The sequence below is a fragment of the Drosophila nasuta genome, chromosome 2R (genome assembly GCF_023558535.2).
Source record: "Drosophila nasuta strain 15112-1781.00 chromosome 2R, ASM2355853v1, whole genome shotgun sequence".
NCBI classification, from domain to species: domain Eukaryota; kingdom Metazoa; phylum Arthropoda; class Insecta; order Diptera; family Drosophilidae; genus Drosophila; species Drosophila nasuta.
Window position 1 is genome coordinate 4,894,762 of NC_083456.1, and position 27,571 is coordinate 4,922,332.

Sequence of the window (27,571 nt, forward strand, 5' to 3'; positions counted from 1 at the left end):
ACTTTTAGAATCAAATTTATTTTATTACATTTCTCATTTTCCGGCCGTAAAGTAGTCCAAATTCATTGTGTATCTCTATTAGCCTTATGTTTACCTTTTTGGTTGGTTAGTGTCATTGTTTGTACCACGGTGCAAGGCATTTGCAAGAAGAAGAAACACACAACAGCTGTTATTAAAGCGAACAGCTGACTCGGGCGCATTGTTGTATTTTATGTGAACTTGTTAGCGCAAACACGTTGGACAATTACGGTTAAAATATTGCGCTGAATTTAATATTTGCATTTTATTTGAGGAGTTCTCGCTTATTAAATTCGAGTTGTGCAATGGATTGTTGAATTTGAAGCTCTTTGTACACGCATGCAAGGGAATAGCGAAATATCAAGAAGAAGCAGCAGCTATAGCGCACGAATCAGCGTGTAAAAGAAATCAGAAAACCAAAACACACACTCGTGCACGGCACACGCACGCACACACACAAACAAACCAGCAAGTGCAGAGATACAGCAAAGCGCCGAGCGCAATCTATTTTATTCACATTTTCCACACAGAAAACCCGCAGCGCACCAGCGAAAAAAAAGTAACAATTGCGTCGTATAACAAGCCGAAGAAGTTGCTGAAAATTACAATATTTTGTGAAAAACAAAACAAAAAAAACTAACATTGTCTCAAGAGTTGTGCAAAACCAAAATCAAATCGAATGATCAGCATTATTTGCTTGTCAAAATAGTCCAGAACAGAGAGACTGCCAACACATACACACATATACAACATTATCATCGTAGCTGAAGGAAGGAAGCAAGAAGAGTGTGAGGTGTGAGCGGGCCCCGCCAGCTGAGATTTCCGTAATAGCAGGCAGCAAGAGAGCTCCAGAATGAGCATGGTGCGGCGCATTCTTTTGCTGGCTCCAAAATACAAAATATGGACAAAGGGTAAGAGATAGTGTGATGGCGGGGGGAATTGTAGTAACATCTGCAACTCATTCGGGCACACTCACACATCACAATTGTGATTGTTGTGCAAAATCGCATACGTAACTGCGTCATTTGAGGAGAGCGGGCGTCACGTAGCACATACACGCAAATAAACATATGTACAGACAGACCATTAGTGTGTGTGTATATGTGAACTTACGATCGGACAGAGAAAAGCAGCTATAAAAACAACATAAAGCCTGCATTTACACTCGATGTTGTTGTCCAATTGAGACAGAATGCAAAGCTCTCGCTTATCAAAGTCTTCGGCTGATGACCGAAGTTTACTTTGACTTTCAATCCCATTCTGTTTCGGCTAATTATCTCTCTCTATTTTTTGGCTTTGATGAAGGTCGTAATTCGATTTCAATGCAGCTAATTCTCGGTGTATGGACCCAACTTGGATCTCTGATTGTTTTTGTTGTTATTTTTTCTTTTTGGCTTTTGGCTTTGGGTTTAATTTAAATTCATGTCAAACAGCCCGTGCCGAAGGTCAGCTTTACGGCGCTTTAGCCTAGTCGGAAAGATATTACGTTATGGCGGCAATCAGAAAACGTAGCATTGATTTGTTGCTATTTCGATTACTTGTTTACACAGACAGACAGTGGCCGCGTTTTTGAACTGAACTTGAATTGTTTTAAATGTGTGCGAGGTTTAATAATTGCGGTTACTACTTTGACGCAACGAATAGCCGGTTGATTTGTGGCCTTTTTTATTTGGCTACTTATACCCATTAAAATTGGACACATGCATTCGTTATGTAGACTCCTGAACTCATATGTAAACCAAGTTTGTGACATCACTCTCTTCATCGCAAGTATCCACAAATAATAGAATATTTTGTTATTTAGTCTAAACTTCAAATACCTTGAATACCTTATAATGCCAAGATCTAGCTTTATTGTAATAATAATGTATAATCTATATATACTGTTTGTGTACTCACAAATTTGTAGAAAATTAGCCCATCTGGGTAAAAAGATAGTTCAAACCAATAGAGGGTATTTTATAGTCGACACTTCTAGCTAAAGCAATTTTACTAGTTTTGTGGTTTTTGTTTTTGGAAAAATTTACGTTTTGTTTAGGTGTAATTTCAGTCATTTCATGCATCTGTTGTTAATAGCTAATAAACTATTTTACGAGTCAAAAGCATAAGTAACATAATGGTTGTGAGGAAAAGGTTTTCTTTTTTTTAGTTTAAAAAATATGTTTTTAAGCCAAGTATTAACGCATATTATGTAACTGTATTATGACTGGCAGTTAGTTTATATTCCCTTCTGTTTGTAATTACATGTAATAATATAATAGCATTACGAATATGACAAGTATTATTTTATTGCTAATTAAATAGTAAATAATGCTTATTATTTTCAATTGTTGACAATTTCCAAGTCAAGTTTTGCTCTAAAAGTGTCAGCTAAATCGGATCTAAATGAGTTAAGTCAGTTGTTATGTAGATGCATATGTGTTAATTGGCCGTGAAGTTGGCAAGGAAAGACGCGAACCCCCGTAGATAAATATTAGATAAACGATGCGATTGTCAAAGAGTTTGTTAATCTGTTGTCTACGAAAATTATAAATTAATTTCTAAGAATTGCTAACATGGAATATTAACATTAAAATATGTTATAGAAAATTGTACTTCTCAGTTTAATACTTACTAAACTAATTTTACAAAAATTTAATATTTTCTATAACATTCATTGTAGCTTAATAATATTGCATTATATCCAGTCTAAATTCAACTCAATTCAATCTTTTTTGATGGGCATTAAAGTTGGGCAATTAACCTAAAAATATAATTTTAAACTGTGATTGTGTTCAGTATTATCAAAATATAATCACAAATGTTTGAATTATGATAGAATATAACATTATTACAGTTATAATCAATGTGGAATACATTTAAATGCAACTAAATGGACATGCAACACAGAAAATCGCATTTCATGACATAACATAAGCTGGTTTTTGTATATAACTGATATATACTGTGTTTATTACTTATCTAACTCTCTCTCTTTCTTCTTGCTATTACAGGAACCAACTTAAGTCACACACAACACACAGCAAGATGTGTGATAGTTAGCACGGGATGCACTCGACACTTTCACCTGGCCACACGGCACCTTGCCGCTAACAGGCGGATGATGATTGAGCCAGTGATGGCGATACCCGCTTACATTGACATAACGAATGGTGTAACAACGATGTCCGATGGCAGCAGTAGCAGCGACAATAGCAGCAGCAGCAGCAGTAGTAACAGCAGCAGTGCCAGCGGCGGACATGGAAGTGGTGCCGCTAAAGCAAGTGGTCCGGGGGCGAGTGGCGGTGGCGGCGGCGCAAACACAACCGGCGGAAACGATAAGTTTCTGGCGTGTCCGAAGTGCGGCAGCGCTTGCACTCAGGTGGAAACATTTGTCAGCTCGACACGTTTCGTGAAGTGCGCCAAGTGCAATTACTTTTTCGTGGTGCTGTCGGATGTGGAGACAAAGCATCGTGTCAAGGAGGAGCCGAAGAATCAGCGCAAGCCACCGCCGCCGCCACAGAAGATAATGGAGTATCTGGACAAGCACGTTGTGGGTCAGGAGTTTGCCAAGAAAGTGCTGGCGGTTGCTGTCTACAATCACTACAAGCGTATTCATCACAATCTGCCGCAGTTGCAGCAGCAAAACCAGAGTGCTACCAGCGGCTCAGGTGGAATGGATGGCATACCACGTTCGGATCTGTTGCATATCACCGGCATTGGTCACACACTGAACAGCACACCGGGCAGCGAATTGCCTCCAAAGCCGGCTCAGATGGGCTTGGGTGGTGGTGCTGGATTGACCGGGTCCGGTCTCGGTCTCCACACCAGCAGCAATACGTCGATACCACGTGGAGATCATCGTCCTGGCTCGGAGATACTTGATAAACAGAACAACGACGTCAAACTGGAGAAGAGCAACATAATAATGCTTGGTCCAACGGGGTCAGGCAAAACACTGATTGCCCAGACTATTGCCCGCTGCTTGGACGTGCCATTTGCCATCTGCGATTGCACAACGCTCACCCAAGCTGGCTATGTTGGTGAGGATATTGAGAGTGTTATCTCAAAGCTGCTGCAGGACGCCAACTACAAGTAAGTCTCAAAATTTAATCATATATCGATAGTCTATTTATCATTCTTTAATTGCAGCGTGGAACGTGCTCAAACTGGAATCGTATTTCTGGATGAGGTAGACAAGATTGGCGCCGTGCCGGGAATTCATCAGTTGCGCGATGTGGGCGGCGAAGGTGTGCAACAGGGCATGCTGAAGATGCTCGAAGGCACAGTGGTCAATGTGCCGGAACGTAATTCTCCACGCAAGCTTCGTGGTGAAACTGTACAGGTGGACACAACGAACATTCTGTTTGTGGCTTCTGGGGCTTACACGGGTCTCGATCGTCTGATTGCCCGTCGCCTTAACGAGAAGGTGAGTACTTTCTCCTTTGTTACACTTGAACTATTAAATTATTTAATAAAAATGTCTTATTACAGTATTTGGGCTTTGGCATGCCCTCGACAAGCGGATCTGGTCGTCGGGCCGCTCAATCGGCAGCGAGCCCAATGGACAATGATCAGGAGGAGCGTGACAAATGCCTGACCAAGGTGCAGGCGCGAGATCTCGTTGAGTTTGGCATGATACCCGTAAGTAATCGTAAATGCAGTTTCACATAAAATGAGCTAATTAAACAATATCTGTGTCTCGTCAATAGGAATTCGTTGGCCGCTTTCCGGTCATTGTGCCCTTCCACAGCTTAAACGTTAATATGTTGGTGCGCATTCTCACCGAGCCACGCAACGCTCTGGTGCCGCAATACAAGGCATTGCTTGGACTGGACGAAGTCAATCTGTCATTTACCGAGGAAGCTGTTGAATCAATTGCCTCATTAGCAATGGAAAGACACACGGGAGCACGTGGTCTACGCTCCATAATGGTATCAAATATTGACAAAACTTTGTGATTGTGGCAGTGTTTAATAATCTGTTTATTTTACAGGAGCAACTTCTTTTGGATCCCATGTTCATTGTCCCTGGTTCGGACATAACGAGCGTGCATATAACCGCAGATTATGTGAAAGGCAACGATAAACCAATTTACAGCCGATCTACTGATACTAATGCCATGGAGAGAAGCGAAACCCCAGACTCGGAGCCCACCGACGATAATGATAAGAACTTTGAGAATAGTGAAAAAGTACGAATTAAACAGTAAATTAATTAGCTAATGCGCCGCCTATCCCAAAAAAAAAACATAACTAAAGTAAAAGCAAACGCAAAACAGCAGCAACAAAAGAATACAAAACAGGCGTTTAACAAAGGCACACAACATTTGTAGTAGTGCAAAGATTTTGTCGATTTTCTCGTTTTTTATGCGCTTGTGCTTCATTTATTTAAACTCTTGATCCTCTTCACATATTTGCTTAAAATGCTTTATATTGAGTTTGAGTTTAAAACAAACTCTGATTTGCTTTAGCTCTTCTCCATTATCATTAACATGTTATATTATTTTTAGTCACGTTTAAATGATACTTTGGTCGGTACGTAGCCTGCCGTCCTACACCCGCCTCCTGCAGAATTGAATTTTTGAATGGCATTTGCGCAATTATTATAAACAATTACAATTCAATATATATCACCCCATATTCACCTGTGATTTAATAACTGACGAGCAGCGTAGATTGTATCTGCATCGCAACCATTCAAGAACCGTTTGTAACAAACCAGCAATTGTAATAAAAAAAGAAAACAATAAATTAGAATTGTAATGCGAAGAATAAACATTTTTCTAATATCCGATGTAATATCTAATCTAACTTATCAGTTGGCGCTGCGTGAACTGCATAAATACTATATATATATTTCAATTAAAGTTATGTATAGAAAGCAAATAAATTAGGCGAATCAGATGGCGTAGCTAAAAGTGTTAAAGCGAAGACGAATACAAAGAAAAGCAAAGTATATTTTTAACTAATTTAAGTTGTAAAAGAAAAATTAAAAAAAAAATGTTCAAAATAAGTTAATAAAAAAAACCAAATTTAAGGCTAATTACCTTTAATTATGACCTATTCAATTCATCATGTACAAAAGTATATTGCAATCATTTTTTCACACTAGTAAAATTCATAAAATTTAGTTTCTATTAAGTAATTCCATTCTTGCTGTTTTTTGAGGATTATCGCCCAATTATAGTAAAATAAAATTCACAAAATTTATTATTATTTTATTTATCATATTTCAACTAAACAAAATTTGCACAAATTCAATTGACTAATGTTTACTACTCAAAAAAAAAATAAACAATTTTTATTTTTGATTCTCAATTTGGCGTGTTCCGATATTCAGTTCAGTTTTCAAGCTAAAATCGCGAATACTACTTATGTGTTTCTTTCATTAAATAGTTATGACTGAATAACGGAAAAGAAGCATAAATAAATAGTTTTAAAGTTTTATTGCACATTTGCACTAAAAGAATAGTTTTCTTTTTGGGTTTTTTTCTTGGATTTTTCGTTTACGTAGTGTATAAATTTGTATAAAAATTTGTAAGTAAATAAATATGCTTTGTCATGAATGAGTATGTTTGTGTGTGTAGATATGAGTTTGTATGTTATGTATAAGTTGTTAAAAACCGAATTTGGCAAACGAGCTTCAATCATTCTCCTCAGATATAAGCAGTTCATATTCCTGTGCCGCAAATCGATCCCAATCCGAATTCTGAAAACGCAATAATAGCAAATAAATACACTCGAAACGGAAGCAAATCTCAGGGGGCAATGAATACTCACTGACTCATCCCGCTGTGCGGCGAATGGATCGCGTTGTTCGTGATCCAAATATTTCTCTAGATTGAAGAACGTATCAAAGAATACGTGCGTCATTTTGCAGCGTTTCAAATCTCCCAACGTTATGGAATCACGATTCGCAGGCTTAATCATATCCAGCATCTAAAAGAACAAAGGAGAAGAGTTGATTTATAGCCTTATCAATTCTTATTGATTTCGAGCTCACCTGACAGAGGCAATCCTCAAATGGCAGACACTCAATGCCAATGCCCTCCATGCGCTGTTGCTGCTCCTCATAGAAGTATTCCAGCTCGTACATGGAAAGAGCACCATCTCCATCGATATCCATGCAGCGGAACCAGTACTCAATGGCTGTGGGCGTGCGTTTGTCCTCCTCGGAGAGAATGAACCACACAAACTCTGTGTACGACATCTTTGGCTCGTCCTCAGGGGACTTTTTGTTGTCGCTGCGTGTCACACAGCCGGAGAATATGCGCTCAACGATGCGTGTGGAGAGTGCGTTGTCGCTGTGCTTGGCCAGATCGTCCTGATTGATGAGCAAATCGTGATCCTTGTCCAGTTCCCAGAACTTACAATAGATCACATAAAAGTGCTCGTAGCTAAAGAAGGCCATTATCTGATTGATATCATCCTCCTCCTCCAGCAGACTGATCATCTATCCAAGCAAATTGATGCTCCAATTGTGTTTAACTCTGAATCAAAAGAGTTGCAAGACTCACCTCGAGTAAATCGGATCGCTTAAGCTCCGATATTGTTATCTTGCCGCTCCAACTGCGATTCACTGAGTAGAAGATGCGTGCGATGACCGTGTGCACGTATCTGGAATGGAACTCGGTTGCTTCCTTAAGAAAGGCCAGACCGGGGTGCGTGTCAACCACGTCCTGCACCAATGGCACCAGATCATCGGGCACAATATACGAACGAAAGCGTTGGCCCCGCGACAAAATGTAAACAAATCTTGAGGCAGCCTCATGGCAATATACATTCATCCTGCCGCCAAAGAAGACAGTTCATTGATCAAGTGGTTTAAGAAGAGACGCATCGACGACTTACTGCTTCCAGAACTCCACAAAACGCTGGCGTTCGACCAGACCCGTGGTGCTCGCTTGACAGAAGATCATCACTGGCATGCGCCAATAGAAGGGCAGTCCGCATAGCTTCAGGATGCGCGGCAGCTCATCCTTGGTCACCTGATTGTTGGGAAAGCTATCAAAGGCGGACAATATGCCGCGAATAACCCGTTCCATGGCAATCGTTGGCTGTGGCTTGCCATGTGGAAAGTAGAATCTGCAATCCAACAATAATAATCATTTATTTTTCTTTGGGGAAACATTTATCTTACCTGGGTATATAGACACTCTTGGAGCTTCTAATCTCCTTTTGCAACGAGTTCTGTTCCTGAGCAGGCGGCGGAGGCGGTGTCGCGTGCAATTTAACCTGCAATATAAACAATATAAACATCCCACAGGTCTCTTAATAAAATGTAGTATATAAGTAGCTTATTATAGTATTTATCACACATTCGCGTACAATATAACCATGTGGTTGGGTTGGATTGGTTGAGGCTAAGCATCACTAAATAAAATTCCATATTTATTCTCAAATGTTTGCCAAGTTTCCTTCTGTTTACAATTCACATTTTTCGTGGAATGAGCTTTCAATTGCAACGCTCGATTGCCACAGCCCTTAAAATTTATTCTTAAATATGCTAATGAATTTAAATAAACAAACTGCAAATGAGGTTAGACAGTCTTGGGTATGAACGTTTGGAATCTAAGTACGTTCTTTAACAAATTGTTCCCTTACTCAAATAATGTAGAGTATCTTCTAGTTGAGCAATTTCATCCGTCTCATTTGCTTAAATTTATGCAAAGAAATTTTGTTTAATCTACAAATTGTTAGCAACATATTAATATTTTGTGTGGGTTCTCTTTCGATTTCATTTCCGAACTATCGTGTGTAGAATATAGTATCTTATTATGTGTGTGTATATCAATAACACCGGAATATTTCGTACGAATTGGAATTGCAGCGAAGCAATAATTTTGTTGATTTGCTTTTTGCTATTGTGCTAAACTCATGCGCATATTGAATCCAAATGTACAATGTCTTAATTGGCGCAAATGAAAATGATCTACGGTTGAAATCTATATGAGCTCTTTGAAACAACATAAATTTAATTAAGTGAGATTGTGTCAGCAATGTTAAAAGTTAAATTACAACAATAAAGTAATTTAATTATTTCCTACTTGAATTGTGGTGTCAGATTGAACATTTATCTATTGCATTAATTTGTATTTAAGTGGATTCTTTTTCTACGCATAGTTGTATACTAGAATTTCAGAATTAACAATTTGAATTCTTCTCAAAATTCTTTTAAATTAATGCTTTGTGTTGAGAGTAACACTGGTGGAATTTTCAATTAGAGAATACACTAATATTCATCTTTTGTTGATCTAGCTGCTCTTTGTTCCAATAATTCCTTATAAGCATATAATTAAGTTATTCGTTTTTGTTCAGTTCACATTCATCGAATATATGAACTACGCACAGACCATTCATGATTTTAAAACTGTCAACGACAGCATTAATATTAATCTGAAGAGTAATACAAACACAACGGAACAACGGAAAGATACGCACACATTCATGCTTGATTGCACTGAGCATATGCGCATATTACGTATACGCATGGATTCGCTCGATAGCCAAACAAAATATTATGCATACGCATAGTTGTTGAATAAATACGACTAGAAGAGGTGAAAGAACAAGACTTGAAGCTAATCGCACAATTGATTGCCGACAGAGTTGTGGATTATTTTTAGCAATTATTTACTTTGAAACTATAAACAATATAAAGTACAAAAAGAGAGAAAATAAGAGAAGAGAAGTACAACAAATCAATGTGGACGGAATTTCAGAATGAAACAAAATAAAGTGGGCGAGGATACAATGAGTAAAGCAGATAATTTGCTGTCAGACATATGCCATTAAATACGGTTGCCTCTTCGCGTTCATGATGTAATTAAATAACTAAACAAAATTAAATAAAAACTTCCCCAAAATATACAATACAACACGGCAAAAAGTGCACTTTCCATTGCTTAAATAATCATGTGCTTTTGTTCTATTTGTTGTTGGGCTGTTTTTACTCCTCTGTTTGTTATTTATTTGTTGTTTTTTTCTGCCTATGCACGATCGTGCTGATCGCAAATGCTTGATTTGGTTGTTTTTGTAGTCGAGAATATGCACACTCAGTAGGGGTATTCACTAAGTTAAAGGCAACTTAATGCAGTCAAGGTGAAATAATTATTGAATTAACACTATAATTATTCAGAGCTACTATCAAATTTAACACTAACAAAATGTAATTATGGATGCTTCACAATTTTGTAAAATATTCGTTGCAAAATAAACAAGAATTTGTGATAAACAAATACATCTACAATCTGAAGAACATTAAATCTTTAAAGTTGCGCGGATTGAAGCTGAACTCTAATCAAACGATTTTACAAATTTGGAGACGACATAAAAATACTTCAACGCCCACGATGGCTCGATCATAATCTGAGTTATGTGTTTGATATCGTTTGGAATTTGCATCTGAATAAAAGAGTCGACTAAAGCTGAACCCACATGTGAAGTGAATAACCCTATTGGCCTATTGGCAATAATGTTGCTCAAAATGTATTGTTCGCCCCTCTTCTCTGTCTCTGTCTCTACCTTTGCCTCAGTCTCATCTCTGTTGGCAGCGACAGCGTCTCTTTGGGGCAACCTTAAATCAATCAATGATGCTACAGCGGCACGATAACAGCGCCAGCCACGATATATTTTTTTTAATTGCTGATTGACTCGAGCGAGAGAGAGAGAGAGAGGTGAACTGATGGGGGAGGGATTACACGAATTGTTGCTGCTGTGGGGATTTTGCATTTGCTATTTGCAATTGTTAGATAACAAACTGAATAAAATTCCCACACAAACATTGCAGTCAGACGGACGGAATTAGCTCCAAAACTTATGGTTTGTTTATGGAATTGGGGAATTAGGGGCAACTCACCTTAAGCAGACTCTTCGGCGGCGCCTCCACAGGCCGTTTGATGTCGAGGAACGAGTTGCGCACATCCGGACGCTTCTCAAAGAGCAGCACGCGCTCGGCGACGGAACCACGTGTTAGGATTGGTCTGCCCACTGGAATGGAGATGGATAGATAGATGGCAACGATAGATGAGCGTCAGCTTGATTATGTTTTCATACACTCAATTCACATTCAATGTGTATATGTTAATTATTACAATTCTTATCCTGGCCATTGGTGAGCGCTGCTCGGCTGCCGCTCGTCGGTTTGATTTTATTCAACGTTGGCATCGTTGTGTCCACCGATGTCGCTGGCGATCCAACTGTTGCTGTTGTAGTTGCTGCTGCTGTTGCTGCTGCTGTTGATGTTGCCGATGGTGTTGCCGTTGCTTTTGCGTTCGCCACAATGTTGCTGGCATTGCTGTTATCAGTGTTGCTGTTGCTGTTGCTGCTACTATTTCGACTATTGGCTGTTTTCCTCGTGATCGCTGGCTTTTCTTTGGTTGTGGATATTGTTGTTGATGTTGTTGTTGTTGCTGCTGTTGCTGTCGAATTCGCCATTGCCGGCTTCTGTTGTTCGCTGTGGTTCTCTTTGGTTTTGCTCGCTTTACGACTGCTGATCGTGGGCTCGCTGGCGCCTTTATCTGTCACTGTCACAGCCACGCCCACGCGAGGTGCATCAACTGCATCGCCAGCACTTTCGCTGCTGCTGTTGGCGTGACTGTTGCTGCTGCTGTTGTTGTTGCTGCTGGCTTTGCTCAGTTTCTTGCTGTTCTGAGTTGATGTTGTTAACTTGTTGTTGTTGTTGTTGCTATTGATTAGAGTAGTGCTGTTGCTGCTGGTCTTACTACCATTGTTGTTGCTTTGCCGCTTCTTAGTAGGCGTTGTTGACCCTGTGCTTGCAACTGTTGCTGTTGCTGCTGCCGCTGCTGCGGCGGCTGCCTCTTTCTGCAGCAACTCGCTGATTTTGAGCAAGTGTTGCGTCTGCTGCTGCGACAAATTGTTAACATCCAGATGCAAATCGATGTCATAATTGAGATTCACATCGGGCAGCGTTTTGCTGGCAGTCACTGCTGCCACTTTTTTGGGAGATTGCAACGATTGCTCGCTGGCCTGCTGTTGACTCGGTTTACTGGCTTTGCTTGTGCCAGTTGTCGGCGTTGTTGTTGTCGCTCCGGTTAGTGCTGTTGTTGTCGCTGTTTTCTTTAGCTTGCCATTGCCAATTGACTGGGCAGCCACGCCCACTTCCGATGCTTTTTTAACAACATTCTTGCCGCGCTGCTCTTTGTCTTTGTTCACAAAACTGGTGACCATCTTCTGCAGGCCCTCGGCGCTGCTAATGTCCGTTGTTGCAGCTGTCGCAGCTGCAACAGCAACATCCGCAAAGTCGCCCGAGGCCGCGGCATTTGTGTACATCTCAAGCAGCTGCGCGGGCGGCAGACCGCGGCTCCTCCACGTCTGATAGATGGCATCGGCATGCTCGCTGATCTTCTTTGACAGCTCCGCAATCTCGGCGTGCGCATCGTTGCTGATCGCTGCGACCGGCGCAGCTTTCGGTGATTTGGTGGCGGCTCCTGCAGGCTTGCGGTTTGTCGTCGTTGTTGTTGTCGTCGTTGTTTTGCTGGCACTCGTCATGGCCACCGAACCGCCAGAGCTGCCGCTGCCGCTGCCTCCGCTACTGCTGAGCTTTTTGGTTTTGGTCGTCGTTGTTGTTGTTGTCGTCGAAGACGCTTGCATTTTGTACGTTTTGTAAATAGAAAATATGCTTCACACTGCTATAATTATTTATTTTGCATTCACAATGTAATGTGCAACCACAATTCACATGTTTAGCCTTTGTCTAGTTGATTATACAAAATGCGAGTAGATTGCATTTAATCTATATCTTTCTCAGTAGGCAATCAATTTAATTCTCAATCGCACTCACACACAATTTGCACATTTTTCGAACAATTCACACAATTCACGTTGTGGCCGCTTTTGTGGGCTGTAATTCGCTTTGATTTTTAACAAATTTTCGTGCGTTTCATTCACTTTTCACATTTTCCTCGTCTTAACTTTTCTCCGTATGGCGAAATCTATTTATAAAAGAAATACCAAAATTTCCTATTTCGTTTATTTCAGTTGCTGAAACACACACACACACACACACAAACACGAACACGGAAAATGCGGCGATCTAGACGGAGACGCACAGACAAAAATACAAAAAAATACGGCGGCATTAACATCGGGATCGGGGCATCATCATCTCAATAAGTAAAACGCGCACACAGAGCACAACACTGATTCTAAATCGATGGCAAATCGTTTTTTTTGAATACTACAGAAATTTTGAAAGAACACGTGCTCAACTCTAAAATTTGATTGTTTTCTTTAAAAATATGAATCATACTAATTGCTGAGAATATTTGATAATGACTTTTAACAAACAGTATATTCTGGTAGGAAACAAAATGAGAACAGAGAAAAATTATAAAAAAATACATTTAGTGAGAATTTAAATCAAAACGTTTGACTTGAGTTTTTGGTATTTATTTCTTGATGGAAGGCATGTAATTTCTAAAAGTGAAGGTGCGACATCCACTTAAGCATTAAACTATTATTAACAACTAGATGCTAAGTATTCAGCAGCATTAGATTGGTAAATAAACGACCAGCAATTGCCTTGTTGTGTCTAGCTAGGCGTAGCAATTAATGAACAACTCATTTGCATTTTCACAAATCAAGCAATGCCCATCGAGTGCAGCACACTGTGCACGCGTAAGAAAATTGAAAAGTCTTCCCCTTAGCCCGTTTGGGGCGTTTTTGCTGTTTTTACGTGTAGCGGCGGCTGCTGTAGCCGCCTTTGCTGCGGCTGCGGCTGCTGCTTCTTCAACTTTGTACTATTTATTCGAAAATAAATTTCGAAGTAGTTGACGCTGCTGTTGAGGCTGAGTCTGATGTTGTAGCTTGCCACACACTTTTCCTATTGCACTTAACATATGTATGTAGCATGTATGTAGCTATGTATCTACTCGAGAATACTCAAATGCGAGCGACTCGGCGCTATCGAGTATATTTTGATGTTTGTCTGACTTTATTAATGATTTAATTGCATTTATGCCCCACAGGCGTGCGCACGCTGACGACAGTCACGATGACGCGCTTCGCGTTTGGATGGATTTCGTCATTAATTAATTAAACAAAGGTTAATAAGAATTTGCAATTTGACATTTCATATTGGCCGCAAAAGACAAACAAGTTAACAACGAATCGCAGTTTTTAGTTTTCAAAATGAAAACAACACGAACACACACGATACCCGGAGTACATGTGGGTTGGTTCGCATCTGGCAAGTTTGGCGGAAAATCTTCTGGAATCTCTGACCGGGGTGCTAAATTTAACAAAAATACTGCCGTGTACGTTCACAAAATTACCGAGCGCAATGCACGCGGACGCGAGCGCTGTTGATTAGCTTCGTGTTGTTACTGTAAATCTTTGGCTGCTCTGCTAGCCGCTGAAAATAACATCAGCATCAGCAGCAGCCTCTGTCGCAGTCGCAGCCTCTGCCATCGGCGCAGCCGCTGTCGCAGTTGGCGAGTGTAGTGCGAAGTAGAAATGATCTCAGCTGTTGCTGCAGCTAATGACACTGAGAGAGCACACGATTAGGGCGCTCCCACACACACATCCATTTACACGAGTGGTAAGGAGAGCGCCAACAGCGCCATTACTTTGGCGTTCTTTGAGCAAGAACAGTCGCAGCAGCTCTCGCTCTCTCTTTTGCTTCGTCACTCACTTTATGGCTCTCAGCGTGCTGCTCTCTAACTTACCCCCACACAGCACACGCACACTGAGACGCAGACAGTGAAGCAGACGTATACGCAAACGCAGACGCAGAACACTTGCCGTACCCCCACACGACACGCTGTCGAACAAAAAAAGAAAACAACAACAAAAGCAACAACGCAAATCATAGCAAAGGTGTTTGTTAATTATAAGCAAAGCATGCGAATGGGGTATGATGAAGAGATAGGTAAGCTTGCAAGCTGCAAATGCTTTTACGATGTGCACTGCTTGCAGGAAGGTGAAAGCCTGCGCACTGGTCACTATCTCCTAATTTTACCCGTAGGGCAAGCAGTGCAACTGTCAGCTATAAAAGCGTAATTTATGTTATGATAATTAAAGGGTATTTGTCTATCAGCATTGCCTTTGCGATATTCACTCGATTATTTTTTGTGTGGCACACGAAGAGGAATAAAACCTGAAACATTTATTTCGCTTTGCTAATGCCAAATTACTTATTTCTGTCGTGCCTCAGGTCGACGAGTATCGCTAATGTTTGCTGCAGTCATTGTTGCTGTATTTTAGGTATTTTTTGTTGGGCTCTATTGTTGATGTATATTATGTGTAGTATTTTGTTTATATTCAGTTTGCAGGTGGGCGCCATTGTTTGTTTAATGAAACCTGAAATGATGTTCGAACTCTGTGCGATCATCTGTCATATAAATTGTATGATGAGGCATCTCTATTATTTACCTGTTTGCTGTTCAATTTTGCACATGCAAACAGAGGCAGACAGAGACAGACGGGCACAGACAAGCTCAGACATGTCGGGGAGGGTTAACCGCAAATGTTGCAGCTACTGTGTTGACGATGACGATGAACATCAACGGTGCGCAGCTTCCGGTTTACATTTTGTTCTAACTTTATTGCATGTTGTTGCGCCGTCTTTCGATTCGTCGTTTCTCATTTCTCATTTCGCTGTTTTCAGTGTTTTCGCGCTGCTTTGCGGTAATTGATTTTAACCAAAAGATCTCAACCTTTGCACATGTTGATTGTCTCATAAATTGACAGTTATTTAGTTTAGCTGTCTTGCCGCTCTCGCGTTCCACAACCATATAAGGGCGTCACGCGAAGAACGAAGAAGATTAGCTCTAGACTCTTGAGCTTTGCGTTGACCCAATTTATATGAATGTGTTGAGTTTTGCTATGCATAAAACAAACAGAGATCTTTATTTTCCCCCTCCCAAAATAGAAGACTCGACAATGCCACAGCTTTAATACTTAGCCCAAACCCCACGCCAAATGTTACACCCGCACACCCTCAACATGGGCCACACACACACATACGCACACAGACGCACACTTATTCAGTCATTTGTTTAGACGCTATCTGACATGTGAGACAACACGTAAACAATGGAACACGAGCGTCACAATTGAAGTGTGAATAGATCAATTGCGACAATGGATGAATAAGCAGCTTACGTTTAATGCAGGCGACTCGGCTCGATCACCAAATATATGTATATACATATGGCAAATCGCTAATGGTTTTCCTAATTTATAACAGACATGATCTACAACAATTCAAATGAAATCATTCATAATATCGTGGGAATTAGATTGAAACAAAAATTAATAATCATAATAATAAAAGTGAAACATAATTATTAAAGATTTGTATTCATATAAAAATTTGTTACAGACAAATCAAAGTTAAAGAATTCAAAATATGGTGCCAATGAGTAAATGCAAAAATAAAAACAATTTTATTTAAATTTCAGACATTATATAAGACAAATAATACGAACTTAATCAAAATATAGAAAGAAAGAAATATAGAAAGTTTGTTTTTTAAAAAATTTTAATAGTATAAATTTTCATTTAAATGCAAATTATTATACACAATTGAAATTGAATGATGGAAACCGAACGAAATCTTTTAATTAACTAATTTAAAATATATAGAGCATATGATTGAAAACAAAATACGAGTAGATATGAATATTGTGGTACTAAATTGAATCACAGATGAACATAAACATCACCCAAATCTCCTAACATCTCTAAACAAGAGTTTATTTAGACCATTATCTACAAAAATGTAAATGTAAATTATTTGTATCAACTAATGATTTATTTAAATTGGACATAAATAAAATAAAATTAATTAAAACACAGTAAACCATCGACCGTAAACAATTTAATTTAATTGAAAATTAATTACAGTCATGAACAGAATTCAAATGAAATCGATAAAAATGTATTTTGAATATGATCGATAGAAAGATAAATACAATTTAAAAAGATTTGGGAGAGCCCACAGTACGTATGCGCAATCAGTTACTCATACGCACCGTGAAGTCAATGTGCTCTTAACAAGGCTTGCGATTTGTTGATGTTTATTGATTGCTTCTGCACTTCATATTTGCACATTGCATTGACATATTAAATTGCCTCTTTTTGTGGCACAATGTCAGCTCAAGCGAGCCGCCCACTTGGTCATTAGTTAGCTATGAGACGAGAAATGGAGGAAAGAAATGGTATATAGAATGTGTAGCTTGGAAACCTTTGAAATACTACAAGAAATATAACTATTGACATTGTGCCGCGTCTTCACGTCATCGTTGCAAGCGCATATAATATTTTATATTTTGTTATAATTTATTTTCGTGCTTTGTGCAACGCTTATGTTATAAGCCGAAAACTGTTAACGCCGATATTTTTAGGCCCTTTGAGTGGAACAATGTCTTGGCTTGGCGCCTAATTCAATTTGTAAGTGCAACGTCTGAGTATAAAAACGCCAGTTGCAAGAGGCACAGACGCAGGTTTCCCACGACCAATCGCCGCGAATAGTCCGCTCCAGTGAAATATTCAGGAAAAAAAGAAAAATCAAATCAGCCCGAATCTTATGTAAAAAGTGTTTGAAATTTAAAAGTGTTAACTTGCAGCTTTTTATGTAACGCAGAAGTTTTGGCAAAAGCGTTAGCCCGGATATAGTGTTAGATCGGAATACAAAAGTCTATAAGCAACAACAAATATGGAGAGGTAGGATGCATGTGTAATTATTCTGCAGGCAATGTCTGATTGTTTGAATCCTTTTCGCACAGCTTTGCAGCAGTTGCCACACAGCTGGGGCCACACTTTGCCCCACTGTCCAATGGATCAGTAGTAGACAAGGTAAGGTGCAAAGCAAGAATGATCCTCCGTCCAAGTGTTTGGTTTTGAATGCGACTTTCTCTCCAAATCATAGGTCACACCCGATATGGCGCACTTAATCAGCCCATATTGGAATCAATTTCCCGCTATGGATCCCATCTGGGCGAAAATCCTAACCGCCTACATGATCATGATCGGCATGATCTCCTGGTGCGGAAATGGCGTGGTGATCTACATATTCGCCACAACAAAATCGTTGCGCACGCCTGCTAACCTATTGGTCATCAATCTGGCAATTTCCGACTTTGGCATCATGATCACCAATACGCCCATGATGGGAATCAATCTGTACTTCGAGACTTGGGTGCTGGGTCCCATGATGTGCGACATTTATGCCGGTCTGGGCTCTGCCTTCGGCTGCAGCTCCATTTGGTCCATGTGCATGATATCGCTGGATCGTTATCAAGTGATTGTCAAGGGCATGGCCGGCCGCCCCATGACAATACCGCTGGCATTGGGCAAGATTGCCTACATTTGGTTCATGTCCAGCATTTGGTGCTTGGCGCCCGCCTTCGGCTGGAGCAGGTATGCAAGAGGCGTGAAATGCATTTGATTGCTATAATACATCGTTATCGATCGGTTTAGGTATGTGCCCGAGGGTAATCTGACATCGTGCGGTATTGACTACTTGGAACGCGATTGGAATCCACGCTCATATCTGATTTTCTACTCGATCTTCGTCTACTATATTCCTCTGTTCTTGATCTGCTACTCTTACTGGTTCATCATTGCCGTAAGTTTAACGACAATATCTATAATGACTGATCATTGATCAATCGTTTGCGATCCACAGGCCGTCTCTGCCCACGAGAAAGCCATGCGCGAACAGGCCAAGAAAATGAATGTCAAATCTCTGCGCTCGTCCGAGGATGCCGAGAAGAGCGCTGAGGGCAAACTGGCCAAGGTCGCTCTGGTCACCATCACACTGTGGTTCATGGCGTGGACACCCTATCTGGTCATCAACTGCATGGGTCTATTCAAGTTCGAGGGTCTCACACCACTGAACACCATCTGGGGCGCCTGCTTGCCAAGTCGGCTGCCTGCTACAATCCAATTGTATACGGCATCAGGTGAGTTCCTTTTACACTCAACTCTTGGATCAGCTAGAGCTGACTTCAATTTGATTTGCAGCCATCCCAAGTACCGCTTGGCACTGAAGGAGAAGTGCCCATGCTGCGTCTTTGGCAAGGTGGACGATGGCAAGTCCAGCGATGCTCAGTCCACAGCGACAGCCAGCGAAGCCGAATCCAAGGCATAAGAGACCACGACAACAACAACAACAACTTCTACTTACAACAGCAACAAATATAACAACATCAATATCAATACAAAAGAACAACAACAGCAAGAACAACTGCAGCAACAGAACGAAACGCTTTCGAATAACAATAATAGCAATTTGTTAAATAACAAAACAATGTTAACTAACTTATGTCAAAATCAATCTTCTGCAATGTCAATAAAGACTAAAAAATCTACAAAAAAAATAAAGGCAAACGAACTAGAAAAGTTACATAATTGTTTCAGTTTTCAGGAAAGCAATAAGTTTCATGTTGAGAGCAGTTGAAAGTCGAATTTTAAGGAATACTTACTTATAAAATACTTAAATTTTAAATAAATAAAAAAATTAAATTGTCTCTCTTCTCATCTATGAAATTATTGCAAAGCTTTTCACAATATATTTATTCAGGTTTTTTAATTTAAAGGCACTTAAATTTCATTTTATAAGTTAACATTTAGAGTTAATTAAAGGCAAACTTTCGCACGCATTGAAGAACTTTAAGCTTATTTCTAAAGGGCTGCAACTGTTAGTATTAGCACAAAGACAACATATACAATTAAACAGAATCAGTAAAAACAACAACAATCGATGTATGTGTGTATGCACATCTCTTCTCTCCTGCTTCTACACTTTATATTTTAAATCCATCTATTCCAAATAGATCTTTCAATTCACCGGGCGGCTTAATCACTCACTGCACGAGACGTATTCACTCTCGCTTCGTTTAGCTTTTGTTGCACTCGTTGTTATGGTGTTATTGTTAACCGGCTTGTGATATGACTCTGTGGGACTATTTGGGCCATCCATGCATTCTGAGGTGCAGGCCCGTTCCTGTATGATGAGTTTCCACAATCGCACTTCGATGCCAACCCTAAAGTATGAAAATACAATTAATTTTAAGTGATATCTTGTATCAACTGATTCCTTACCTTAATCCCAGACGCATGAGGTCCAACTTCTCCATGTTATATATGAAATCCTCAAATGTGAAACCTTCATTTAGAATGAGTGTCTTTGAGAAATCATCAATGTCATGCTGGGACAACCATTGCTCCAATTGCTCGTCTATCTCGTGGAGACCAAAATTGTGCTTGGTAAGTTGGCGTCGTGGATTCGCATTTATCGATGGGCGTGCGGAAACATTTCCAGCTCCACTGGGACTCATTCTATGGCACTTCTTATTAAAGCCGTTAAAGGTGCGTCTGAAATGGAAGCTGGTCAACTCAATGCATCAGTGGACGCTATTTTCTATTCTTTCGCTTACCTCAAACGCTTGCGACCGCCCATATAGATGTGTGCCAATTCCTGGCTGATGTTGTGCAAAGCACGCAGACTCTGTCGATTCTGTTCCATAATCTGTAGCTGCAGTTGCTTTTGATTGTCACGTATATCGCGCAAGATGCGCGCACACTCAATAGAGTTGCCAACACCGTCGAGTTGATCAGCCTGTGGCAAGGGATTTGCAGCACTGCTGCCAATGGCCTGTTTCTCCTGGCTATCGATGGATGCATGTGCATTATGCACACTATCGTCGTCATTGCCCGATAGATCCTTATCGGCCAAATTGGCACCCAATTCGGGTGAGAATATGGTAATAGCCGCCTGCACAGCACGCTTCACGAGATTGTCTAACGCGAACATCCAATGTGGTTTAATGCAATGCAAACGCAAGGCACAAACAACCGCATCCTGAAATGAGTACAGTGCCAAATGCAAATATTCCAACGCCACCGGATCGTTATTGAGTTTCTGTTTCAGTTCATTAATGGTCGCCTCCAGATGCTTCTCATTCTCGCTCATAATGTAGTCGCGAAGTCCACGTATCAACACCTCCAGATCGCTCTTATGTATGGCTATAGAGTTCTGATCCGCATTGATCTTCTTCTCCCAGAGTTCACAGATCTTTGACTCGTCCAGTGCCAGCACCTTGGACAGCGTTGTGCGCCGTTGCGAGTCTTTCTTCAAGCGATAGAAACCATCTGTTTCACTCGTGTCACTGATGCTGGTGCGCAGTGAAGGTGTCAGTGGTTCAATTTCCGGTGAGAGCAGAAAACCTGATGAGTTTCGACGCTCGATGTGATTGGTACCCATCTCAATAATGTCCACTGAAGAAGTGCTGAGTGTAACTCTGCAAAAAGTTTGTTTTTGAGCATTATGTAATATTAGCGGAAGAAACCGACAGTAACTTACTCCAGATCCGGCGTTGTAGGCGTATTCGATGTGGTATTGTAAGTCAGAGGCGGCGTTGTCTTCTGTATTAAACGATCTGCTGGCACGGATATGCTTCGACCATACTCGGAGGTACTAATGGGCAGTACGGGTCTCACTGGCTTGCGAGGTTTGCTGTAGGAGAAGAGAAGGTCAGGTCACTATGCTAATGGAATTGTTTCGTTAAGTGGCAGTATTTACTCTTGTAGAAATGGATCTTCAAGCAGCTGCGAGGCAGACGGTCTGTCTTGAACGCTAATTGCAAAGCAGCGCAATATAAAGTTCCTGGCGTTTGGTGACATTTCCTCGGGTATGGTGGGGTGCTTCTTGTAGAATCCCACCTTAAACATGGCCGCCTGTGGATTGCCCAGCTCACTGAAAGGTGGACTGCCCGTTGCCATCTCGACATTTGTGCAGCCAAAAGACCAAATATCAGCTGCTGGCCCATAGCCACGTACGCCCTGATCAATAACCTCGGGCGCCATATATTGCAGTGTGCCTGCAAACGTGTCGGTCATGGGATTGATGCGTGCCAATCGCTTGGAGGTGCCAAAGTCAGAGATCTTGACGACGCCGCTATACGTGTTAACCAGCACATTGTCGCCCTTGATGTCACGATGCACAATATCCTGTTCGTGCAGATATTTAAGACCCTGCAATATCTGCTTGGAGTAGAAGGCCATTGTGGACTCGTTATCCTTGAGTGGGCCCCACTTCGTCTTAAGCAAATCAGATAATGAGCCACCAGGCACTTGTTCCATGAAGATCTTGAAGAAACCATCCTCGGAACGTGATCCCAAATACTGTACAATGTTGCGATGACGCAGCTGTGAGTGCAGCTTGATCTCCTCATGCAGCGGCTGCACATCCTGAGAGTTCTTCTCCGGCACAACTTTGATAGCAATACGCACTTGGGTTTGTCTATCTCTCGCCGCATACACAGTACCGTAAGTTCCCTTGCCCAACGTTATCTTTTTGTTCTGTTCATTGTAATCGTATTCGTACTGCAATCAATTAAATTAATTAATAATTAAGCAAGAAGTGATTCTCTCGTTCTTAGATACTCACCTCAATTTGCGCCTCGTCAGTTTGCAAATTGACAAAGACCTGCTGATCAGCAGTCATTTCTAGTATGCGATCGTAAAAGCTTTGTCGGCACTCGGTGGACGGAAAGTAGATTTGAAAATCATCCGAATTGTGATGTACATAGAGATACGCGCAGAGATTATCCCGCTTATAAAGGCTAACCGATTTGATTTTGGAAGCCACGAACAGAAAGTCGTGCAGCTTCTTGCAATCATTCTTCGAGTGCGCCAGACAAATGTTCACAATTTGTATTGACTTCTCATCGGCATCCATATTCATAGTTACGTAGCTGGGCATATAAATCTTGTTGGGTTCCAGAATCTGCAAGGAACACAAGTCAAACAGTAATTAAAAAAAAACTTTTGCAATTGTTGCTATAGCTACCAATATGGGAAATCGTATGCTATTAATCTCTTTGTTGATGGCCGCTAGGAAAAAGTCCATCCAGAATTGAAAAGCCTGCTCTTCAATGGTTAGTTGATGATCTTCGGGCTTGCGTCGGAAACGATGTATTAACGATATATTGCCAATGGTCGATTTGAGCGACCAAACCGGTGGCTTTAGCTTAAACATACATTCAGCTGCTTGTATTGCCTTAGTGTAGTCTTCGGCCAGCACAGAGATCTCGAAAAATGTCGCCACATCCCAGTAACCACTGAGCGTCGACAAGCTGCCCTTCTTGCCAATGAGATTGTTGAGCGTCATGCCAATGTGCTGCAGCTCCACTGTGTTGGTAAACTCCTTGCCCTCAATCACCAGTAGTGTGGCTAAATTGATGCCAGCATATTCATTGGGCTGCACCTCAAAGCTCTGGCGATACCATTTGATGGCATTCTCCAAACTCTTCGTGTCGGTGCAGTCTGACTCCACAAACATATCCTTATAGATGCGGCCACAAAGACACAGCATATCGGGAAAATGATTCACCTCCTTCTCCAGAGCCTTCAATGATGATTCTAGCGCCTTCTCTCGATCGCCCGGCCGATTGCGTCGATTTAGCGCGAATGCGTATAAGAAACTCATGTTGCCTGTCTCCACATACTTGCGTGTGTTTGGTATGTTCTTCAGATCGTTTACCAGTCGCACCATTGCATCATAGTCCTGCACATCGCGCAGAGAGAACATAAAACTGTGCAGCACCTCAACAGATAGCACATGGGGATCATCCAGACGCTTGCGCATCTAAGGAAAATAAACATAAAAATCTTAATTAGTTCATTGCGATTGCAAAGTCTTACAAATAGAGTGTCGATAATTTCACACCATTAAAAAGTGATGCATTAAAAAAATTTTGTTTGGGCTTATTTTATCTTATATGCAATTAACTGTGGATGCAATTAACGACTTTACTATAGTTGGACCAGACAAAATGAATAATAATAATCTTTGCATATACATTTATCTTACCCCATGTAGAATCTCCTTCATTTTGGCGATCCCATGCTCTCCATGCTCTTCCCGAGAAGCTCTGAGGTCACTGAGAAATTTCTCACGCATATGCGCCCTGCAATCAAAACATAAATAAAAGGTGCGAGTTAAATGTACGACACTCATCATTACTTTATTGTGTGTTACTCACTTTGATTGTATTTCGACATCTTGCAGCTTGCGCTTGAGACGCGACTGTAATGTGGCGGGCGGCTCTTTATTGCTGGACTGGTTTGTAAGATTGCAGGTGTTGGTCTCCCCATCGAGCTTATAACTAAGAAACAAGTAGTTGGCACATGAAAGCTGCAATAAACATAAGAGTATAAGAACATAGTTATAATTAACTTGGACTATTTTGTTGGATGCTGCTGTAAGCAAATCAAATTTTCAGATAGACAGGTTTTATGGACGCCGCTGTAACTGCAAGAGGCGCTTCGATTGTTTATGTTGTTTTGTGTGTGTGTTTGTTTGTATACGTGTGCTTGCTAGCGTGCACGATTGTATGTGTGTGCGCGGCGTGCGTGTTGTTTTGTTGTTTTGCGTTGGCGTCCGTGCATTTGATGTTGTTTTAATGCTTTTACTTTTCGTGCTGCGGCGGCCAAAATAAAATTTAATAACGTTTTCAGCAGAACGGAAGCTCAACAGCAAACACACACACACACATACAGTAGTGGCTGCTGCGTTTGGGGCGCTGTTTTAAAACTTAAAACAAATGCTTATTGCTTATTATCTTATCGGCAACAGTGTCGATTATGCTGTGTTGTTGTTTACCTGCAGTTACCCCTTTTTTTTATTACACAGATCTTTGTTAATCAAGCCCCACTTACGCACACCTGTTTTTCGTGATACACACCTTGAGACTGAGCGTCTGTTTGGACTCCACATCGTTGTAGATTAAGATTGTTTCCTTCATTCCGCAACTTTCGCGAACTCCATAATGATAGGACAAGGGACGCTGTTGGGTTAATATGCTTAAATCGATGACCGCAACATCGGCATCAATGAATGTTTCCGTCACATTCGTTTCCCCAAAATCCAATCGCTCAAACTGCAATTAATATATGCAAACAATTACCGTTTTCAATTGAATTCAACTCAATTATTGTATAACAGTTGTTGTACGCACCTGCACTCGATGAAAATTGGCACCCGCCGATTGCACCGCCTGTTTGACCTCCTCGAGGGCACAGAGACGGTCCTCCAGATGATCGCCCACAACAGTATCAATTACACAAACAACATCCATTACTGTTGCGCTGTTGTTGCTGCCGTCGCTGTTGCGCTGCTTTCTGTTAGCCTACTATGGGCTATTCCTGGCACTGTTGTGATGGAACGCCTAGGGGACGGAAACGAAACAAGGTTCGTATTTGTGCTGTGCGATGCTAGCGTGCGTTTGAACAAATTGTAAACAGCCTCATTACCACTCACTTGTTGCAATTGCAAAGCGCTAAATACTTTATAACGTCTTAATATTAATATATACGATATTTTTACGAAATGTGCGCAGAGATGTTGACGCCGCTGTAAAATGGCACCAATGTGACCAAATGCGACGAGCACAGAAGTTCGCTGTATTTGCCACCACAGAAAAATACCAAACAAATCTTACGACGTCGCTCAACAGTGGCGGTCAAATTGAATTTCAAAACTTTACTTTAATTACAAAACTTGACTACAACATTCGGTACTTTGTGCTTAAAATTAAATTGAAACTGAAGTACAAAGAGTATTTAGAGTGCATTGACGTATACAAATTTCCGTAATTTCCTTTAAATATTTTCATAATTTCCATGTGTGAATCTCGTTAAAAGTGCAAAGGAATCTAACTAGCGTATTCCTTGAGTATTGAACCGGCTATCACCAAACGTTGAATCTCCGACGTACCTTCATAAATTTCGGTAATGCGCGCATCGCGATAATGTCGCTCCGCTGCCATATCCGTGACGTATCCCATGCCGCCCAACACCTGAATGCACTGATGGGCGCATAGTGTCGCAGCTTCAGAGGCAGCCAACTTGGCCATGGCGGCCTCCTTAGTGTACGACAGGTGACTATCCTTCAGCCACGCGGCACGCCAGGTCAATAGGCGAGCCGACTCCAAGGCCAGCGACATATCCGCGATCTTTTGCTGTATGGACTGCAATTTCGAAATAGGCTTGCCAAATGCCTGACGCTTCTGTGCGTAGTCAACGGCCAGTTCTAGGGAGGCTTGAGCAATGCCCAGTGCCTGGCCAGCAATACCAATGCGTCCGGCGTCCAGCGTTTGCATGGCAATCTTAAATCCAAAGCCCGTTTGACCAAGCAGATTTTCCTTGGGTATTTCACAGTCTTCGAATATCAATTGACAGGTTGAGGAGCCTCGAATTCCAAGCTTATCTTCCTTCTTGCCAACCGTAAAGCCCTTCAGACCTTTGGGCACAATAAATGCGGAGATACCTTTATGCTTCAACTGTTTGTTTGTGGTGGCAAAGACAATTGTGGCCTCCGCTTCGAAGCCATTTGTTATCCACGCCTTGGTTCCATTTAGGACGAAATGGTCGCCCTTTTCTGTTGCTATCGTCGACGCAGCACCCGCATCCGAACCATTTCCTGGTTCCGAGAGAGCAAAACAACCAACACGTTCACCTGTTGTGTAAGGCGTTATAAAGGCTGCCTTCTGGCTATCATTTCCAAAGCTGAGCAGGGGACCAAGGTACAAGGAGTTGTTCACGGACATAATCACACCAGCCGACGCACAGCCGCGGGAAATCTCCTCCATGGCAATAGCGTAGGCCAAATAGTCCAGCCCCGTGCCACCGAGCTCTTCGGGAACAGCCACACCCATCAGACCCAATTCGCCCATCTGTTTGATCTGTTGCGCAGGATAAAGATGTTCGCGATCAAACTTGGCTGCATTTGGACTCAGTTCAGAGTTTGCAAAGTCTCTACATGTCTTCTGCAGCATCTGATGCGTATCGGGCAGAGCGGCAATTGAGGCAATTTGTCGAAGATGCGCTGCTTTGCGGGCTGTAAACAAAGTCGGTTGATAAGGAGGCCGTATTTACATATCAACAAGTCAAAGTCCACGTAGAAAGAAATTCAAGTAATAGGTAAACTCACCAATATTAATGGACCTCATAAGACACTGCATGGTGATTATTTTCTAAACTACTAGACAATTAAAGCGTTATACAAATTATTATAGCGATTATTCAAATATTATTAATTATTTTATTTAACACCTTAGCCGGAGTGCGACCATAGGCAAAAATTCTCAACATACGTCTTACCGCGGAAGAAATATACCAAAATACTGAAGGGCCGATATTGCCATTTGATTACACTGCATATGATGCGATGTTTTTCGAAAACGCTTATTAAACAACTGGCTGGATTCGTGCTTGTCGAACAATTCACATATTTGAACATTTGGACATCTCAATGATGCCGAGAGTGAATAAAATTTAGTCGAAATTTTTATGTTGTCGAAAGGCAAAACTGCGCTTTATTGAAAACTAAACATTTCTATTCGACAATACCAAAATTCGTTTTGCGAAATCCGAATGATAATTTGATATTATTTATTAGGTAAACAAATACTGAGTAGTGTTATTTTAATTTCATTCATTTCATGCATTTTAATGCATTCGCTCTTTTCAAGGAAATGTTTTTATGAAGTCGATATAGAGGAATATAAACAGAAACAAAAATACATATATTACAACTTCAT

General features: G+C 41.0%; 5 protein-coding genes across 9 annotated transcripts; 2 read left to right on the forward strand and 3 right to left on the reverse strand.

Annotated features, from left to right (window-relative positions):
• Positions 1-48: 48 nt before the first annotated feature.
• LOC132784840 (ATP-dependent Clp protease ATP-binding subunit clpX-like, mitochondrial) lies at positions 49-5,746 on the forward strand. The gene is made up of 7 exons (XM_060790716.1): positions 49-929; positions 3,012-4,092; positions 4,150-4,426; positions 4,492-4,641; positions 4,710-4,931; positions 4,994-5,191; positions 5,510-5,746. Exons 1-7 carry the CDS (start codon positions 872-874, stop codon positions 5,540-5,542), a joined length of 2,019 nt encoding a protein of 672 aa, XP_060646699.1. The 5' UTR covers positions 49-871; the 3' UTR covers positions 5,543-5,746.
• Positions 5,515-13,296, reverse strand: LOC132784837 (serine/threonine-protein phosphatase 2A regulatory subunit B'' subunit alpha). Of its 2 annotated transcripts, XM_060790712.1 has the most exons (8): positions 11,093-13,289; positions 10,858-10,988; positions 8,140-8,234; positions 7,851-8,084; positions 7,517-7,787; positions 7,003-7,452; positions 6,780-6,938; positions 5,515-6,708 (listed from the first exon to the last, which is right to left on the reverse strand). In XM_060790712.1, the coding sequence occupies exons 1-8, from the start codon at positions 12,609-12,611 to the stop codon at positions 6,643-6,645; spliced, it is 2,925 nt and encodes a 974-aa protein (XP_060646695.1). In that variant the 5' UTR covers positions 12,612-13,289; the 3' UTR covers positions 5,515-6,642. The 2 variants fall into 2 exon arrangements, with proteins under 2 accessions (XP_060646695.1, XP_060646696.1); XM_060790713.1 differs by lacking the exons at positions 5,515-6,708; positions 6,780-6,938; positions 7,003-7,452; ... (1 more) ...; positions 7,851-8,084; positions 8,140-8,234 and having other exon boundaries at positions 10,856-10,988; positions 11,055-13,296.
• Positions 13,297-17,451: 4,155 nt separating this feature from the next.
• Positions 17,452-19,376, forward strand: LOC132784841 (opsin Rh1). The gene is given in 7 exon segments (XM_060790717.1): positions 17,452-17,687; positions 17,750-17,819; positions 17,893-18,383; positions 18,444-18,591; positions 18,652-18,880; positions 18,883-18,928; positions 18,990-19,376. Coding segments are annotated over 7 exon segments (1,119 nt in total). The 5' UTR covers positions 17,452-17,679; the 3' UTR covers positions 19,117-19,376.
• Positions 19,377-19,497: 121 nt separating this feature from the next.
• On the reverse strand, positions 19,498-25,404 carry LOC132784836 (mitogen-activated protein kinase kinase kinase 15). Of its 4 annotated transcripts, none has more exons than XM_060790710.1 (12): positions 25,284-25,404; positions 24,989-25,198; positions 24,716-24,910; positions 24,014-24,165; positions 23,842-23,938; positions 22,819-23,616; positions 22,417-22,755; positions 21,550-22,352; positions 21,331-21,483; positions 20,405-21,268; positions 20,070-20,354; positions 19,498-20,011 (listed from the first exon to the last, which is right to left on the reverse strand). In XM_060790710.1, the coding sequence occupies exons 2-12, from the start codon at positions 25,106-25,108 to the stop codon at positions 19,828-19,830; spliced, it is 3,990 nt and encodes a 1,329-aa protein (XP_060646693.1). In that variant the 5' UTR covers positions 25,109-25,198; positions 25,284-25,404; the 3' UTR covers positions 19,498-19,827. The 4 variants fall into 4 exon arrangements, with proteins under 4 accessions (XP_060646693.1, XP_060646692.1, XP_060646694.1 ...); XM_060790709.1 differs by having other exon boundaries at positions 25,291-25,402; XM_060790711.1 differs by having other exon boundaries at positions 20,070-20,342; positions 24,989-25,402.
• A 93-nt stretch (positions 25,405-25,497) lies between these two features.
• On the reverse strand, positions 25,498-27,125 carry LOC132786468 (short-chain specific acyl-CoA dehydrogenase, mitochondrial). The gene is made up of 2 exons (XM_060793006.1): positions 26,962-27,125; positions 25,498-26,868 (listed from the first exon to the last, which is right to left on the reverse strand). The coding sequence occupies exons 1-2, from the start codon at positions 26,990-26,992 to the stop codon at positions 25,685-25,687; spliced, it is 1,215 nt and encodes a 404-aa protein (XP_060648989.1). The 5' UTR covers positions 26,993-27,125; the 3' UTR covers positions 25,498-25,684.
• Positions 27,126-27,571: the final 446 nt, after the last annotated feature.

Coding starts and splice junctions, on each gene's coding strand:
- LOC132784840 (XM_060790716.1), top strand. CDS start 872: ATGAGCATGGTGCGGCGCATTCTTTTGCTGGCTCCAAAATACAAAATA. Junction 4,932..4,993: donor GTGGTCTACGCTCCATAATG/GTATCAAATATT, acceptor TTTATTTTACAG/GAGCAACTTCTTTTGGATCC. Junction 5,192..5,509: donor ACTTTGAGAATAGTGAAAAA/GTACGAATTAAA, acceptor TATTATTTTTAG/TCACGTTTAAATGATACTTT.
- LOC132786468 (XM_060793006.1), bottom strand. CDS start 26,992: ATGCAGTGTCTTATGAGGTCCATTAATATTG. Junction 26,869..26,961: donor TATGAGGTCCATTAATATTG/GTGAGTTTACCT, acceptor CTTTGTTTACAG/CCCGCAAAGCAGCGCATCTT.
- LOC132784837 (XM_060790712.1), bottom strand. CDS start 12,611: ATGCAAGCGTCTTCGACGACAACAACAACAACGACGACCAAAACCAAA. Junction 7,453..7,516: donor AGCGATCCGATTTACTCGAG/GTGAGTCTTGCA, acceptor TTGCTTGGATAG/ATGATCAGTCTGCTGGAGGA. Junction 6,709..6,779: donor CCGCACAGCGGGATGAGTCA/GTGAGTATTCAT, acceptor TTGCGTTTTCAG/AATTCGGATTGGGATCGATT.
- LOC132784836 (XM_060790710.1), bottom strand. CDS start 25,108: ATGGATGTTGTTTGTGTAATTGATACTGTTGTGGGCGATCATCTGGAG. Junction 24,166..24,715: donor AACAGACGCTCAGTCTCAAG/GTGTGTATCACG, acceptor TGTTTATTGCAG/CTTTCATGTGCCAACTACTT. Junction 22,756..22,818: donor GCATACGATTTCCCATATTG/GTAGCTATAGCA, acceptor TGTTCCTTGCAG/ATTCTGGAACCCAACAAGAT.